This window comes from Ambystoma mexicanum, chromosome 4q (assembly GCF_040938575.1).
Source record: "Ambystoma mexicanum isolate Mex_15411 chromosome 4q, UKY_AmexF1_1, whole genome shotgun sequence".
NCBI lineage: Eukaryota > Metazoa > Chordata > Amphibia > Caudata > Ambystomatidae > Ambystoma > Ambystoma mexicanum.
The window spans coordinates 442,413,522-442,430,518 of NC_090928.1; the positions used below are offsets into that span (position 1 = coordinate 442,413,522).

Below are 16,997 nucleotides of genomic sequence, written 5' to 3' on the forward strand. Positions count from 1 at the left end.
AGACAGGTCTACCTGCACTCCTCTGAGGTTTCCCCTAATGTCCAGAATAGGTTGCTGGACATGCCCTTTGATGGGGAATACCTCTTCGACCCAAAGGCTGATGGCCCCTGGAGCTTGCCGCAAAATCACTCAGCCTAGATGCGCTTTGCTCTAGGGGCAAGGGCTACAGACGTTACGTCCCTTACAGCGGTGAGTAATTTCTCCACTATGACTTTACACAGCGATTCATAATGAAAACAAGTAATACCAGCATTGGTTATATGGGCAGAGGTAGAAGTGTGAAGATAGCTTGTGTTTCTGGTGGGTGTATTACGATTATAGAAGGTAAATGGATTCAGAAATAACCTTTTCTTATACTGTCGCCTCTTTTTTTTATAGGCTGTGGAGGAATTGTTTAACCTCATGCAGTTGTTTGTATCTCAGAGACCTGACATGAGGGAAGAGGAATTAGAAGATATTAAGCAATTCAAAAAAACAACCATTAGCTGCTATTTGCGCTGCCTAGATGGGCGCTCGTGCTGGACTACACTAATAAGGTAATAGTATACTTGGGACTACGATATACATTTAGCAAAATGCTTATTTGTAAATCCTGTACATCATTTAAAAACACAACCGTTATATTTAATTGCTAGACTTTAATGTACTGCCTCTGCTCACATTTCCAGAGGAAACCAAAGCAAAACATGTCTTGTGAATGGTATTGATCTGGTGATTTTAAGAAATATGGGCACTCACTCCTACACTTTCAATTGCCTTGTATAAGCCCATGTGGAGAAATCTATTTTTCAGTACATTTACGTAACACAGAATATTTATTATGGCCATCTTTAGTCAGATTGTATATTCTCTTTGAGATGTGATCCAGTTCACATCCTCATATCATCTATCTTTAAATTCCATGTCACTCCTCTCTTTTCGGATGCCTTTGTGTTATGATTTGTGGAGACCATTACAACTCTATGACCTCTCTGCCATGAACAACATATTGATTTCTCTTTATGGAATATCAAAGAGCACAAGAAATCAAATACCAATTTTCAGTTTGGAGAAGCAGTTCAACTGTTTGACGGGAAGACATAGTCAGATTTAATGATCTTTATGAATGGTGTGTTGGCATATATCCCTGGTAGGAGAAAACAGTCATGGTAGCAAGGAGGTAACATATTGATTTCTCTTTATGGAATATCAAAGAGCACAAGAAATCAAATACCAATTTTCAGTTTGGAGAAGCAGTTGAACTGTTTGACGGGAAGACGTAGTCAGATCTAATGATCTTTATGAATGGTGTGTTGGCATATATCCCTGGTAGGAGAAAACAGTCATGGTAGCAAGGAGGTAACATAATTACCTTAGCTCAATCGCCTCTCTTTTTTAAAAAGTGGGATTGTTTAAAATGTTAAATCAGCAAAGCTTTTTCACAATTAATTAATTACGCCTAATTGACAATATTCCATGATCAATTATGCTGCAAATACAATAAATTCAAGCATGACATGTTTCAGGCTGTGCTCTTTTTCAAGCGCTATAATGGCAAAACGGAATACAAAACAAATAACATTGAAGATGTCAAATTCATGTTCGAAATATTAAACAGTAATTTATGTATTTGGGATGGATTACCCATGTAAATCAACACTGAATGATCCATTCGCTGATTCTGGAGATCGCAATTTCAGTGAGTTCATATGTTTCCTAAAAAGTTAATTTAGTAAGTGTATATCCTTCTTTAACAATTTAAACTAAAACATGTTATCAAGATATGTTATATAATGCTTGCTGAGTTCTTTGGAAAATATTAGACTTGGAAACAAGATAAAAGGATATTCATTGGAAAATTAATACAAGAATAGTATTTCAGTAAAATGCTTCAATTTAAAGTTTATTTTGAATTTAAAGAAGCGTGTCAAATACTCTGTAGCTGACCCACAAACTTGAATCATTTATAAATCTCCAAATGTTAGTTCTCCTGTGGTGCAGATACTCTCATGGTAGCTCCTCTATGCTTTAGTGGCATTTAAACGTTTTTTGAAGAGAAAATCCGCGATTTAAAGTTGATCTTTGCCGACAACGGATCCCCTGCTTCCGGTAGTCGACCTACGGTGACACTATGGAAAAAAGCTGTGTTATCTCACATCCTTTCTTAAGCAATGGTGCATGACAACGTGATTGGTATTCCGGTATTATGGCGAAAGATGACAATTATGGGGAAATGTTGTAACGTTACATTAAATAGTTTCTTAAATATATGATTATTCAATACGTAGAAACATGACAGCGCAATAATTGCAGCTTTATTGAACCATGGAATTATAATTACTTATTACGCATAATACTTTAATTTGGACAAGAAGCCTAAGGAAATACTCTTCAATTAGTTGTTCTCCAGCATTGGCTCTTTCATAGATTCACATGCTTATTTGACTATTCCCCGACATCAGGCTGTGAAACCTTGGTAACATTAAAGCAGTTTTCTTTTGAATTTGAAAGACTGCAGTCATTCGAGTATTCTTTTAGAGTCGTTTTGGATCATCATGCCCAAAGCCAATAGTCCTCGTCTCTTGTAGCTCCAGCCCTGGAGACCCATCTTTAGATTGTTTAGTGCACGCTCAAGTGTTGGGAGTCCTCCAAAGTTCTCTACTTCATTCAACATTTTATATAATTGTTTGTGTGATTTTTTACTTTAATTTTACCCATAATTCAATATTACGAAGAATATGGCACAACATCATACCAGATTACTCTATGGTTTATCTACGAGATTTAAAGATATATCTCAATGTCCTCGGTTTAAAACAGCTTAGTCTCATACACCTCAGGTGTTGAATCAGCAGGTTCCATCTTGTATCAAATTTCCCTACGTTGCCTCTACGCTGGGCAGTACGTTTATACATAGCTGCTATTTCCCAGAGCTTATTCAACCATTAGCTTACTGATGGTGCTTCTTTCTTGCCCCACATTGAGGTTAACGTTAGCTTTGCCGCCAGTGTCATACTCTTAAAAAGGCATAACTGATTAGCTATTCCATCCCACTCACCCTCTGTGGATCGGTCCAACAGGATAAAGACTGGTTTAAGTATGCACTTCATCCTCCCTACTTTGTATATCACTTCTTCTCTTGCTTTCCACAGCCCACCCAACTTTGGGTAACTCCCCATGATGTGCGTTAGTGTATCCTCATGTACGCACCCCCTCTAGCATTAACATACCTATTATGGCTTAAATCTGTGTAGCTTGTCTGGGGTACAGTACCACATATGCACTAGTTTAACCTGGATCTCTTTGTGTTGTCTGCAAATGAACCTTTCCTTACTTCGCAGTAAATTTATTCCCAGTCCTCATCCAAGATTACACGCCCGAGTTCTTTCTCCCATTTTCTTTGGAAAGGTCATACCCCACCACCCTGAGAGCCTTTGATGCAGTTGTACATTTTATAAACTGCCTCTTGAAGCGTCTTTTCAAGAGGTGTATGTGGTCTTGACGCACCCTTTTTAATTGTAGGATGTATTCATGTCCTACTCTGTTGATATCTAAATCCATCCACCTCTTGCAGGCAAAAGTCTTGTTTACATTGCTTGAATGACTTTATCCCTCCACTCGTCACCATATCCCTCAACTTCCTGCAACTAATTTATTTCACTCTTCAAAACCTATATCCTTAAGAGCAGATGTGAAGTCCCCTTTTAAGTCTGTTGGAGTGAATGGTGATGGGAATGTTATTAGCTTCCCCTGTTTGCATATCATGTCCCATGCCTCCATTATACTCCATGAAATTGTATAGATATATATTCCCTTCGCCCTCTAATGTCTGTCTATTCAAGGTTGCTCAAAGAACAGTCAGTGTTTGTCCGCTTCTGCTTGAAGCCACTCTGCTATAACTCTTGTTTGAGAAGCCAAATAATAATGTATTATATGTGGGCAGGAGAGTCTCCACCCCTGTTCATCCTGGCCATCATCCTTCTACTTATTCTCGCTCGAGAGCCCCCACCATATAAACACTATTCTCCAGCTTGGGGTCTGGCATGGATTCACATGCTCATGAATGCTCCTCGCCGTCAGACCGGGAATCCTTGGTAAAAAAAAAGCAGTTTCACTTTAACCTGAAAACAGCATTTTAGTCTACAACCAATCGCTATCCTTTGGGTCATACTGCCCCCATTCAATGACAATCGTCTCCCTAAGCGCCACCCTGGTGCCCATCCTCAATTTTTACTTCACGTTTCAGTGTTGGGAGTCCTCTCTTCCTGCTCTTTGAGTCTTTATGATAGTTTTTAAATATAACATAGTATAGTATTTTGACTGATTTTGTTCCATCATTTCACTGTAGGTCGACCACCAGCAGCAGGGGATCCGTTGTCGGCAAAGATCAACTTTGAATCGCGGATCTTCTCTTCAGAATTTACGAGGGGCCCATGCTTGGTCCTACTTTGCGCCTTCCACCATGTCTGAGGAGAAGAGGAGTCTCTTCAAGATATGCGCGAAATGTGGACTGAGAAATGTATATGTCGAAGATCGACATCACAAGTGTTTGTATTGCCTGCATCCGGACCACGATGAGGAGGGATGCAAGATTTGCCGTGGTTTTCTCAAAGAAGGTAAATAAGGACCGTTACAGCAGGATAGCAGCATGGCTCAAGTTGGGGAAGGGCTCTGACACTGCCTCCGGGCACGGTCATGCCTCATCCAGTACCGGAAGGTCCCATGAGCGAACTCCCTCTGAGAAGAGGTCAGGTTCCTTTGAGTATGCCCCGTCCCGGGGGTCCAAAAGAAAGCCAAGCTCCATGCTACAGGTCCCGCTGGGTTCAGCGCACCCGCCGGTCTCAGGACACAATCACTGTCTACATCTACGGCGAGCCTGTTAGTGAGGGGCATTCCAAGAGGAAGTTCCTAACCCCTTCGAAGCTTCATTTACCTTCTTCGGACAAGCCTACAAAGGAGAGGTCCTCAGATGGCTCCTATCGTCCCTGTCGATGACACCATCGGCGACCAAGACGACGCCTTCGCAGACAACTGCTTCGTCGTCCAGGAAATCCACTTCTTCGATGATCACGACCTTGTCGACGGTGATCCCGTCGACGAAAGCTTGGGCATCCACCTCGATGAGCACCTTCATAACTTTGTCGAAAGGGGGCCTAGCAGCGAAGGTGGTGTCTACGAGGACGATGACGGCAACCCCACGAGTGGCCTTGCCCCCATGGTCTACGCCTTCTGCGGCAGCGCTGCCAACGACATCTGCAGACACCTGTGTGAAGTTGGCAGTTCCCATCATCACTACACTTCCCAAGGAGTCGTGGAAGGACAAGTAGTCTGATGAGGACAGGGAGCGGCTACCTCCCGCGGACCCTCTCTCCAGGTAGGGTAGAGTGTCCCTGACAAGGCCAAACGATGCATCGAGGGAGCCGGTGCACATCTACACAAGCTCCAATGACTAGCACCTGCCTGAGGACTCCTACTCAGGCCATGATGGGGGCCCTGGGACCATGTCCATAGAGGGGTCTCCACCGGATGAACCCGGATCACCATCTAGCCCGAGGAGGTGCTTCAGCCCAGAGCCTTTACCGGCTGCCCATTATGCCCCTCAGCCGACGCCCAGGGACACTGCACATGGTGGTATTGGAGCTACATCAAAGACTGCCTGCCTCACCTCTGCCAGCTCTGGCCTGGAGCCCTGCGCAAGGCCGCCAACCAATAGCCCGTCCAGGCCAAAGCATAGGTCAAAGGACCCTCCTGGCCCGTGGCTTCACCCGACACCCCCACTACCTCTGCATCAGGCCTTGAGCCCGGGAGCGGAGGAGCTCCCGCACACAGGCACAGGTATGGATGCAGACACTACGGCAACGCATTCCGATGAGTCCAGTGACTACGTACCTGCAGACAGAGAGCTGCTGGGTGCAGACAAACCTTCCAGGCTTCGTCATCAGATGAGGTTGATTCCTTCCACGCCATTATATCAAGGGCCTGAACCCTCTTCAGTTTGGTGACAGCCGAAAAGGAAGGGTTCCTTTGCCAACTACAAGGGTCCAGGCGGAAGACTGTCATGTTGATTCCTCTGTTGGATGATGTCTGAGGGGGAGGGTATGGCCTTAATGAAGATGCTGAGTACTGCGCCTCCCAAGCGAGATAGACTGGAGGAGAAGTACAGGGTGCCTGACTCTGCTCCCAGGTACTTGAGGTCACAGCCTTCTCCGGACTCCATGGTTTCTGCAGATGCCGGAAAGTGCTCAGTGAATCCATCATCTTCAGCCATGGTGCCTCCTGATCAAGCAGGGAAGAAACTGAATGAACTGGGCAGGCTAAACATTTACACCTCAACCACCTCCATCAAGGCAGCAAATGCCCTGGCCATTTTATCCCACTACGGCAAAGAGCTGTGACATAAGCTCAGACCTCTTTTTGACTTCCTGCTGGAGGACAAAATGGTTGAGGCTCTGACCCTTTTCCAGGAGGGTAAAGTGGCGTCTGATCATGCCATCAGAGTGGCTGTGGACATCTCGGATACCGGGTTCTGCCAGATGGGCAAGAGGGTGTCCCTTTAACGACAGGAATGGCTGAAGGCCACCAACTTTAGGACATATGTCCAGTCAAAGTAGTGGACATGCCCTTTGATGGGCACAGCATCTTTGGCAAGACCGTGGACGAGTCCCTCAACATGATTAAGACGGACACAGAAACGGCATGCTCGCTGGGAAGATTGCAACAGTAGAGGCCATCGTCCTTTCGATCCTCAATAGGGAAGTCTGGCATGTCCTCTAAGGGGCATAACACCCCCTATCGTCAACCTTGCATGACTAAGGAGGCCTGCAGAGGCCGCACGCAGGCCTACAACAGCGGTGGAAAGCATCGTCCTCGCCCGCAGGTCAGGACTCAGACACCCAAGCAGGCCTGAACCGGCCGTGGATTCGGGTCCCCACCTGCACTAGTGGGAGGCAGACTAGCAAAATTTGTCGACGAGTGGAAGACCATCGCCACAGACAAATGGGTGCTGGACGTTCTTCATCAGGGATACAACTTGGAGTTTCAACACAGGTGTCCTTGCGTTCCTCTGTGGCGCATAAGTAACTACACATGGCCCAGCTGCTGCAGGAGGCTCAGGCAATGTTAAGTAAAGGGGCAATAGAGCCGAGCCCTCAGTGCATCCAGGGCTCCAGAGTGTACTCAGATACTTTCTGCTACAGAAGTCAGGAGGGTGATGGCCAGTCATAGACTTACGACAAATCAGTAAGTACTTGAAATCCCAAAAGTTCAGGATGGTCACGTTACAGCATGTGCTCACAGAGCTGGAGGAAGGGGATTTCCTGGCGACATTGGACCTGGAGGACGCCTACTTTGACGTCCCCATTCAAGTGTTTGGCTCCTGTGCCAGCGAATCTACACCTAAAGGGGATCCACGTCTACCCTTATCTAGACGACTGGCTGATCCTCTCATGCACTGTCAATCCAGCACACCACAGAGACCATTCGCCTTCTGACGGATCTCATATTCTCCATCAACTATGCGAAGTCCTACGTGGAACCATCACTGAACGGTCTGTTCCTAGGCGCCCGCCTCAACAGGGTTGCATGCTTGGCGAGCATCCTGGGGATGTCGTCGGCACAGAACGCAACAGTGAGAGCCATCAAGTCGTTGTTAAGCATGATGTCCTCCTGCATTCATCTCGTTCCATTCTGTATGCTCCATGTGAGGCCTCTTCAAGAGTTCCTGCATGCTCGGTGGCTGCAGATCACGGGCACTTGGACGGACAAAGTCGTTCTCGACCAGGAGTTTCGACAACCTCATCTATGGTGGGGAGTATGTCCATATCTTAAGAAGGGGTTCCTTTTCAGATACCTCCCTTCAAGGCCACAGTCACCACAGATGCCTCCCTGGAAGGGTGGGGCGCCAACACCGGACAGTCCCATGCCAGGGGACTCTGTCTCCTGGAGGAGAATGACCTCCACATCAATGTCCTGGAGCTCTGGGCAGTCTTCTGGGCCCCCAAGTCGTTCCTACCTCAGCTGAAGAGAAAGGTGGTGTTTATCTTCACAGACAATAACACCCCCACCATGTTCTACATCCGGAAGCAAGGAGGGACGCTCTCTCCCGCGCTTTTTCAGGAGGCCCAGGCCCTGTGGCGCAGAGTAATTCTTCAGGACATGTTCCTCTTTCCCTTTCACCTGGCAGGCATCAAGAACACTGTTGCAGACTCGGGCAGCAGGGAGCTGCAGTCCTGCCACGAATGGGAGCTTCAGCATGTGCTGGTATACCGTCTCTTCAGCAAGTGGGGTCAACCCCAGATCAACCTCTTCATTACGTCGGCCAACTCCCAAGTGCCTGAGGTTTGCCAGCAGGTTCTCTCAACTGGGGAGCCTGAGAGATGCCTTCTCATTCCCATGGGAGGGTCTCTCCCTGTACGCCTTTCTTCTGATCCCACTCCTGCTGCGTGTGATCAGCACACTCAGACCTGGTCATTGCAGGATGACCCTCATCACTCCAGCGTGGCCACGGCAGATCTGGTACCTGGACCTGCTCCATCTGGCAGTGGCAGTGGCACAGTCCATCTGGCTGCCTCTACTTCCAGACTTTCTCACCAGAGAGGGCAGATCGATACTGCATCACAACCCAGCATTGCTGTGCCTCACGGCCAGGCTCCTGCCGCCCTAGAGTTTGGACATTACGCTCTGCTGCTGGAATGCAAGAAAATCCTGGCTAAGGCCAGGGCTTCATCAAGGCTATTTTACTACGGCCACAAGTGGAAGTGATTCACTGTGTGGTGCGGGATTCAGAAGATTACACCTCTGCAGCTCACATCTCCACAGCTCCTTCAATACCTGCTTTCACTGGTCAAGGCTAGACTCCTTCAATACCTGCTTTCACTGGCCCAGGCTAGACTGGCTCATGCCTCTCTCAAGGTGCACCTGGCGTATGCACGGATACCGGGCAAGCCCTCGCTGTGATCAGAATGGCTCGTCAAGGAGTTCCTCAACGGCTCCTCCTCTAGCTTGGGAGCTCAAAGTTGTGCTGAATAAGCTGATGGGATCGCCTTTCGAACCTTTTGCATCTGGCTCCGATGAATTGCTTCTCATTGAAGACTGCTTTCCTAGTGGCCTTCACTTCAGCCCAGCGGGTAGGGATATTCAGGCACTCTCCTTCAAGTAACCGTATTTGTCCACCAATGCTACAAGGTTGGTGCTATGGACCCACCCTACCTTTTGTGGCGAAGGTTCCTTCTGAATTCCATTTCAACAAACCTTTGGTTCTCCATTTGAACAAGCCTTTGGTTCTATCTGCTTCCCAAATCCTTTGTCGCCCACTGAGAGGGCGCTGTATTTGCTGGATGTTGCTTGTGCTGTTTTATGTAGCATGCACAAAGGATTTTCGAAAGACTTAACAACTGTTCATCTATTTTGGACCTGTGAATAACGGTAAGGCCTTGTTCAAGGCTTCCATCTCCAGGTGGCTCTCCGGCTGCATCATGCACTGTCATCCTCTGGCCAAGAGACGTCTTCCAGGCTGGCTAAGAACCCATTCCACCTCGGTCATCACAGCAAGGATGGCATTTCTCTCTGGTGCGCCCTTGCTCGACATCTGCAGGGCTGCTACGTGGAGGTCCACGCACAGTTTCACGAGATTCTAGTGCATCGACAGGGATTCCTGGGAGGAGTCCTGGGTCGGCCAAGCAGTGCTACGCAACCAGTTTGCTTAAGGTGAGTCTGCTCCAGGGGTGAGAGTATTGCTTCTTCTGAGCCTTGCCACCTCCCATGGTTGTGGATATGTACTGCTGTCTAGTCGTATTCATGAGCATGTGAATCCATGCCAGACCCCATGCTGGAGAAGGAATATGTTACTTACCTGTAACTCCTGTTCTCCATCATTAGTCTGGCATGGAATCAAATGCGAACCCTCCCTCCTTCCCCTCTGTGGCTCTTCTTGGTTCCTACTGCCACTTTACATGCTCTACCAAATTTGAAGATGTCCACCGGGGTGGAGCTTAGGGAGACTGTTATTGGATGAGGGCAGTATGACCCAAAGGACAGTGATTGGTTGTAGATTAGAATTCAGTTCAATGGATGGCCTTTCTCCCACAGATTCCTCATCAGATAGATATCCCCTTCCAGCTCAGCTGCTCGAAAACATTTCTACAGGGGGCCTAGTGGACCTCGACTCAGATGCCGATCCGTCTTGACTCAGTGCTTAATCGTCTGCTCCGGACGTGCCGTTGGGCGTCGTATTTATACTGCATCACTACCCCCTTTACCTCAGTTCCTTTTTTCCACATGCTCTGCACGCTGCTCTTGAGGAACAATAGCGAATTTCAACATTTTTTTAGTCAAATGTTTTGCGATTTTGATTCCGAGATCGACCATATCCGCTCCTCGCATTTCGGTGTGCAAGCGCTGCACCAATTGCAGCTCCAAGATGTCGGTGACTGACCCACACAATATGTGCGTCTGGTCCCTCGGCATGGGCCACGACACGAGGGGTGTGCATCAAATGGCAAAATGAAACCGAAGTCCCTTTGGGAGTGGGGAGACAAGCTTGCGTTGGGCCGACCGCTATCAAAGTCACTGGTGCGGTTGACCGTTCGGTCTTCAGAGGCCGAAACAGAGGAGCCCACACCTGAGAAAGAGGGTAGGCATCAGCGCATGGTGAAGAAAAGATCCCACTCGCTGAACCACTCATCTTCGTCATCCTCTCACAAAAAGAAGAGGCATCACTGGCGTGACTCTGACTCATCGTCAGAATTGGGTAAGTCGTCGGCGGGGCCGACGTCTGGGTAAGAGTGGGAGGACTTTCGCAAATGCTAGCAATGTTCGAGAAGGCGGCTGTGGATGCGGGCGAGCCTCGGAGACTGCAGGCCGCGGTGACTTCAGCGGCGCTCCGTGATCCCGACCCCAAGACCAAGTCATCGACCATGAAGACAACTAAAAAGTCTCTGTCGACTACAGTAAAAATGTTGTTGCCCACACAATCTTCTACTGTCTGTGTGCCTCCTACCGTCCCAACCATGGGCTCCGTCCACTTCTTTCAGCTCTCCTGCTTGATGAAAACAGCTGTTGTTTGTGATGGCTCCTTACGCTCCCTCTTCTGTTCCTGGTCCTTCCCAAGTACCTACGAGGACATCTTAGAACGTGTTATAGACACAGATTTTGAGGGCCCAGGAAGGGTGTTTTCATATGACAAGGATGACAATGTCCTATCGTCGTTGCCACCGGCCCAGCCCATTCTCATCATGCAGCTACCATGTACACCTTGTAAGCCTGGTTTCACTCAGCCAATGCCTGCTCCAAGTCAACCGGAGGAAAAATATTCTGTGCGGTATATAGTGACAAACTTTCAATCAATAAATTACTGCCTAACAAGGTCAGCTACATTTTCAATTAATACAAATGAAAGAGCTGTGTCCGGGCTGAAACAAAGGTAGGGACAACAAGGTAATGCTAAATAGAAGTCAATTTAATACAAAAACATCACAAATCAAGAAAATATGACTGTTGTATAACACCACCAATTCACAACAGAAGCTAAAAACACTTCAATGGATTGCCTTTCTCCCGCAGATTCCTCATTTGATAGATATTCCCTCCAGCGTCGCTGCTTCGGAAACTTTTCGACAGGGGGCACAGTGGACATCGACCCGGCCATCGACCATCGATCCATCTTGCTCGGCATCTGGTCATTGACTCCGGACATGACGTCAGGCGTTGTATAAATACCACGTCACTACACCCCAACCTTAGTTCCTTTTTTCCGTGCACTAACACGCTGCTTGACTCTCTCGACATTTTCGTCAGAAAAGTTAACTTTTGCACAAAACCCTTGATGCGAGATGTCGGTCGCTCGGGTATCATGTTTCAAATGGTGTACCGATTGTGGCACCAAGATGTCCATCAGTGACCCACACGAGTTGTGTCTCTAGTGCCTCGTCATGGGACTGACGGGTTTCCGTCATACGCAAAAATGCCACCTAAATCCCTTTGTGATTGAGCTGCAAAACTCGCTCTGGGTCGACCGCCCTCAAACCCTCTGGCGTGGTCGGAGGTTCGGTCTTCTGAGGCCACAACTGATGGGAATACCCCTGTGCAAGAACACAGGTGGAAGAAGAAACAGTCCCACTCAATAAGGCGCTCTTCCTCATCCCAAAAGAAGAAAAGGCTTCTACACCATCAACGGATAAAGGTAAGCCGTCGGCTGGGCCTACCACCCTCCAAGAGTGGGAAGATTTCAAATCCTCAATGCTTGCAATGTTCAAGCAGCACGCTGCAGTCGGCGCTGCTATTTCCCCCCCACGCAGCATGCTTCGGAGCCGAGAGCGGCGCTCTGTATACCGTACCCCTCTAGTGTCACGGTACCAACAATGTCGGCGCCGATAAATCTTTCGGCATCGAATGAAATCCAATGGAAGCCGGATTAACCCTGTGCAACCAAGGATGTTGACCCTACAGCGTCCCAATCCCGATCGACACCGACATCCACCATATCGGTGCTGAAAGACAAACCATCAATGTCGATTGCTGTGGAGAAAGCATTCACTCCGCAACCCCGGTCCACATTTTTTGATACCATGGCATTTATCTTCGGCGGTCATGACGCCGATGACCAGGGGGATGCCGACCCGATTTATTTGGGTTCAGGAAGGGTTGATTATTTTGACGACCACAACCAGCTTTTACAGCTGGCTCAAAGTCTCCAGGACGCCAGTTGTCTGGACACCTCGCCAGACCTCAAATTTCAGCAGTCCCAGCCCTATCTTCACAATACCTTTAAATTCAGAGCTCTGGTAGAAAGGGTTATTGACACACTGGGTTTGCACTCATCAGTGGCACCTGTACAAGGTTACGACCTTACCGACATTCTAGATGAAGGCCTTACCACTGAACGTAATATGCCCTTAAACCCTGCCATTGCCGACAGTTACGTGGTAAAACCCTTGTTCCCTTCCTCCCGTCAGCTCCACCATTTCCGGGAAATACCGGCCAGCTAGAGGAGACCGTTCATACCTCTCCTCTCACCCTTTCCCAGAGGGGCTTGTTATGCAGGCTGCTACAGTCTCTTCTAGACCTGCATCTTCTACATCCACTCTGCCTCTAGACAGGGAAGCAAAGAAAGTAGATGCCTTGGCAACAAAGGCATTCAACTCGGGTAGTATGACCCTCAATGTTAGGAATGAGGCAAGCAGTTTTGCCAAATACTCCTTCGGTCTATGGACAGCAGTCGAAAATGCTGCTCATACTCCTGCATCCTGTCCCCCTTCCTCCATAGTGTATGGGCGTCCCACGCTAGGGGCGGGAAACGGAACCTTTTTCACCTGAAGATATTGTCTTCCCCTTTATATGTAGATGCGCATGGGGGTCGGTGGGGGTTTCGGCCCTGGAGCTTGCGCTTCCCTGACTCCGCCCACCGGCGCCACTCCCCAGTCCTCTTTTCACATCGATGGGAACGGACCGCATTTAACAGCGCTCCTGGGTTAGGCCTCTGGCCTTGTAATTCCACGCTTTCTTCCCCGGAAGAAGTTATTCTCTTTTTTTCTCTTCTAATTGTCAGGTACTACTCTGTCCTCTGGTGCCAAGCTCCTCCCTGGCGCATGTCGACGACAACGGGTTTCAGCAGGTGTCCAGCCTGTGAGGGTTCCTTCCCTACTCAGACCCTCTCGCACTCTGCCACCGGTGCCTTGGCCCAGACCGCGGCTGGGACGGCTGTTCTGCGTGCAACGCCTTGACCCTGGCCAGGGTTGGCCAGGTGGAGAGAGCTCTTCGAAAGATCACCTCCATAGGACGTCAAAGCATATGTGAGGAGGAAGACCAGGCCCAAGGTAGGTCCTCTGTTCTCCTCTGCACCCCGTAAGGGCGACTCCTTCCCCAGGAAGCGCCCTCCCAGTTCCTAAAACCAGCAAGGGGACCGCGGCTTCTCCAGCTACTGGCCCACAGGCCGAGAGGTCGCAAGATCCTACCGGTCTCACCGCTGAGGGGCTGTAAGGCTCTATTACAGGGCTTCGGCCCGATGGGCTTGGCCCTAGTACCAGGGCTATGTCCGAGGGGGCACCTGTATGCCGCATTACCGGCACCATGGCTGAGGGCACTCTGCCTCCCAGGTCATGACCTAAGGTGAAAGGAAAGTCTGAGCCTTCGCTATTCCGCGTGCAAATGGAGACTGGATCCATCTCAGCAAGCACCCCGCCTCAGGCACGTGGCGCAGAGCAGGACAAAATGGCCGCAATGCCAGACAAAAGGATGGCTCACCCGGGGCCTTATCCGCACCGAGATCAGGCAGGGGAGCACACACACAGGTGGGATTTGGCAACGCCTGTTATCCTAGTCCACATCGTATCCCTCCACTTTGCAGGGGAGGTACATATCCCCCAGTTTTGCGAGACAGGGGCCGCAAAGGACACCGCAGCCGCAGGGCCCAGCCCCTAAGCCCTCAGGCGCTCATAATCGCTCAAGCACCCACCTACTTGCGAGGGTAGGTTCTTCAAGATGTTCCTCACCCTTATCAGATGGCCACAGATGGGCACCCTCTGGTATTGCCTCAGGCTCCAACTGGGGTCCAGGCCTTGGGTCCAGCTCAGCCCCTGGCTCCCACGCCCGCTCCAATCACGGCAACTCGGCCCCCGACTAAGCCCCCTCAGCAGCCCCCGGCTCTGCCAGTCAGCACGCCACAGCTGCCCGCGCCCAACACTCTTCCTGCAGCGCGAGGCCTACAAGACACAGTGGGGGACATGGACGAGGAGGAAGATCCAGACACGCCGTCGTCAGCTAGAGCATTCCATAAAATGCTGGTGGGTCTGGCTGAATACCTAGGCATCCCACAGCCTCAGGCGGAGCAACCCAAGGCTGGGATCCTGGCTGAAATGCTCATACTTCATCCTCTCACAAGAACTGCCATCCCTCTTCAGAAGGACGTGAAATCCTTAGCCAAAAAGGGCTGGGTCAAGCCACACTCCACCCAACCTACCAACAAGCACCTGGTGCCAAATAGAGGCCGACGGAGAGGGATTCCCTCTTACTGTCAGTGCACCCCAGCCACATTCCTCTGTTATAGCAGCGGCAACACTATATTCCAAACCGCAGTTTTCTTCAGCTGCTTCCGCTTCTACACTCCTGGTGAAGGCGGAAAAGCTGTTGGAGTCGTTTGGCAAAAAAGATCTACTCTAATGCCATGCTCCACCTGTGTCAGGCCAACACTGATGTCATGTTGGCTGCTGTTTAATCAAAAGTTGTAGTGGCAGATTACAGACTTCCTTCCAGAGTTTCCTGCCCACAGCCAGGCACGGTTCAAGGCAGGTTTGGCAGAGTCAAAAATTGTGGCCCAGGATATCATGGAATCTACGGTGGTCTACATTGACACCTCGGGCAGAGCCATCTGTATCGCCACCCACATGAGGACGACGGCTTGGCTCAAGGTGACAAAATTCAACCCAGATGTGCAGGAACGCATCCTCGACCTGCCCTTTGAGGGGGAAGGGCGACTTGTTCCACTCGACAACCGATGAGGAAATCGACAACAAAAAGAACAGCTCACAGGCAGCTAAATCCTTGTCTAGTTTAACAAAATCCACACCCAAGGACTACAGCAAGGCTCACCAGCGCTCGGACAAGGGTCGGGCCTATGTAGGCTTTAGGGGCTTCCAGGAAAGATGGTTGAGGCAACCTGATGGGTCTCCAAGCCAACACAGACGCAAGCAGCACAAGGCGGCTAACAAGGTGTTTTTCCAGTCCCCCTCCTCATCACCATCCTCAGAGGGAAACAAGTTGTGACAGGTCCATCTGGATCCACAAGTCTCCGGTGGGGGGCAGGCTTGCCCTTTACGTACACTCCTGGTGGGCAAGCTTTGCGGTCCTGTGGATCCTCTCAATGGTGTCCACCAGCTTCCAGTTCCTCAGTTTCCTCTTTCCTGCCCTCACTCCAGCAGATTGGGACGGCAGCTTTTTTGGCGGAAAGCCGCTCGCTTGTAGGAAGTTCCCTGATATTCGCCCTACACAAAAAGAACCAGGCTTGCCTGAGAGTTGTGCTGGACCTTTCTTCCTTGCACCTTTCCCTTCCCCTCCAAAAGTTCAAGATGGTTACTCCAGCCTTCATTGCAGAGACTTTGTGCGGGGGAGACTAGATGTGCTCCCTGGATCTGAAGAATTCTTACCTGCATGTCCTGATTTGGGAACCCCATCAGTCCTTCCTACGATTCGGGGACATGGGTTTTCACTTTCAATACAGAGTTCTACCATTTGGACTCAACTTGGCCCGAGGGTCTTTACAAGGCTAATGAACGCAGTGGCAGCTCTACTCAGGGCACAAGGCCACCACATTTATCCATACCTCGACGACTGACTCGTCAGGTCTGGGTCACTGGATGCAGTACATCTCATGTCCCCCGCTCTCATGCACACCCTATACGATCTGGGATTTTCTATCGATCTCAAGAAGTCACAGTTAGTGCCCATGCAGACTGTAACTTTTCTGGGTCTTATATGGGATACGAGGACCGAGAGGATCTTCCAATCAACGGACAAGATCACAGCAATCAAGAGGGCCACAAGGCATTTCCCCAGGAAAGCAGTAACCTCAGCCTGGTGGTACCAACACCTGCTGGGAATAATGGCTGCGTGTCTCCTCGCAGTGCCATATACAAGGCTCAAGATGAGGAGGCTGCAGTTTAATTCCTCAGCTTCCTGGAATCAGGAGAAGGGCTCTCAGACAGAGCAAGTCAGCATACCACAGCATCTCCCCCAGGAGCTTGTCTGGTGGGGTACAGACACCAATCTTGTAGTCGTCAGGCCGTTCCGGCAGCTGTTGCCACAGATCACCATTACCACAGACTCGTCCCTAGAGGGATGCAGGGCTACCCTGGACAACCACAGTGTCCATGGAGTATGGTCTCATCATGAGTAGCTGGATCACATTCACTGGCTCGAGTTAATGGCCATCTGGCTTGCTCTCAAAGATTTTCTACCCATGATCAGCAGCAAGTCGGTCTGCATCTGAAACAGACAGCTCCACTTGCATGTATTACATCAACAAGCAG

The 16,997-nt window shown here is 49.5% G+C and overlaps 1 protein-coding gene across 1 annotated transcript in view; it reads left to right on the plus strand.

Moving 5' to 3' along the window:
• USP34 (ubiquitin specific peptidase 34) overlaps positions 1-16,997 on the plus strand; it is a 3,618,222-nt gene that overhangs the window by 3,179,849 nt on the left and 421,376 nt on the right. Inside the window, exon 68 of the mRNA XM_069608012.1 lies at positions 379-536. Coding sequence (XP_069464113.1) covers positions 379-536 — 158 coding nt within the window. The remainder of the gene's footprint in view (positions 1-378; positions 537-16,997) is intronic.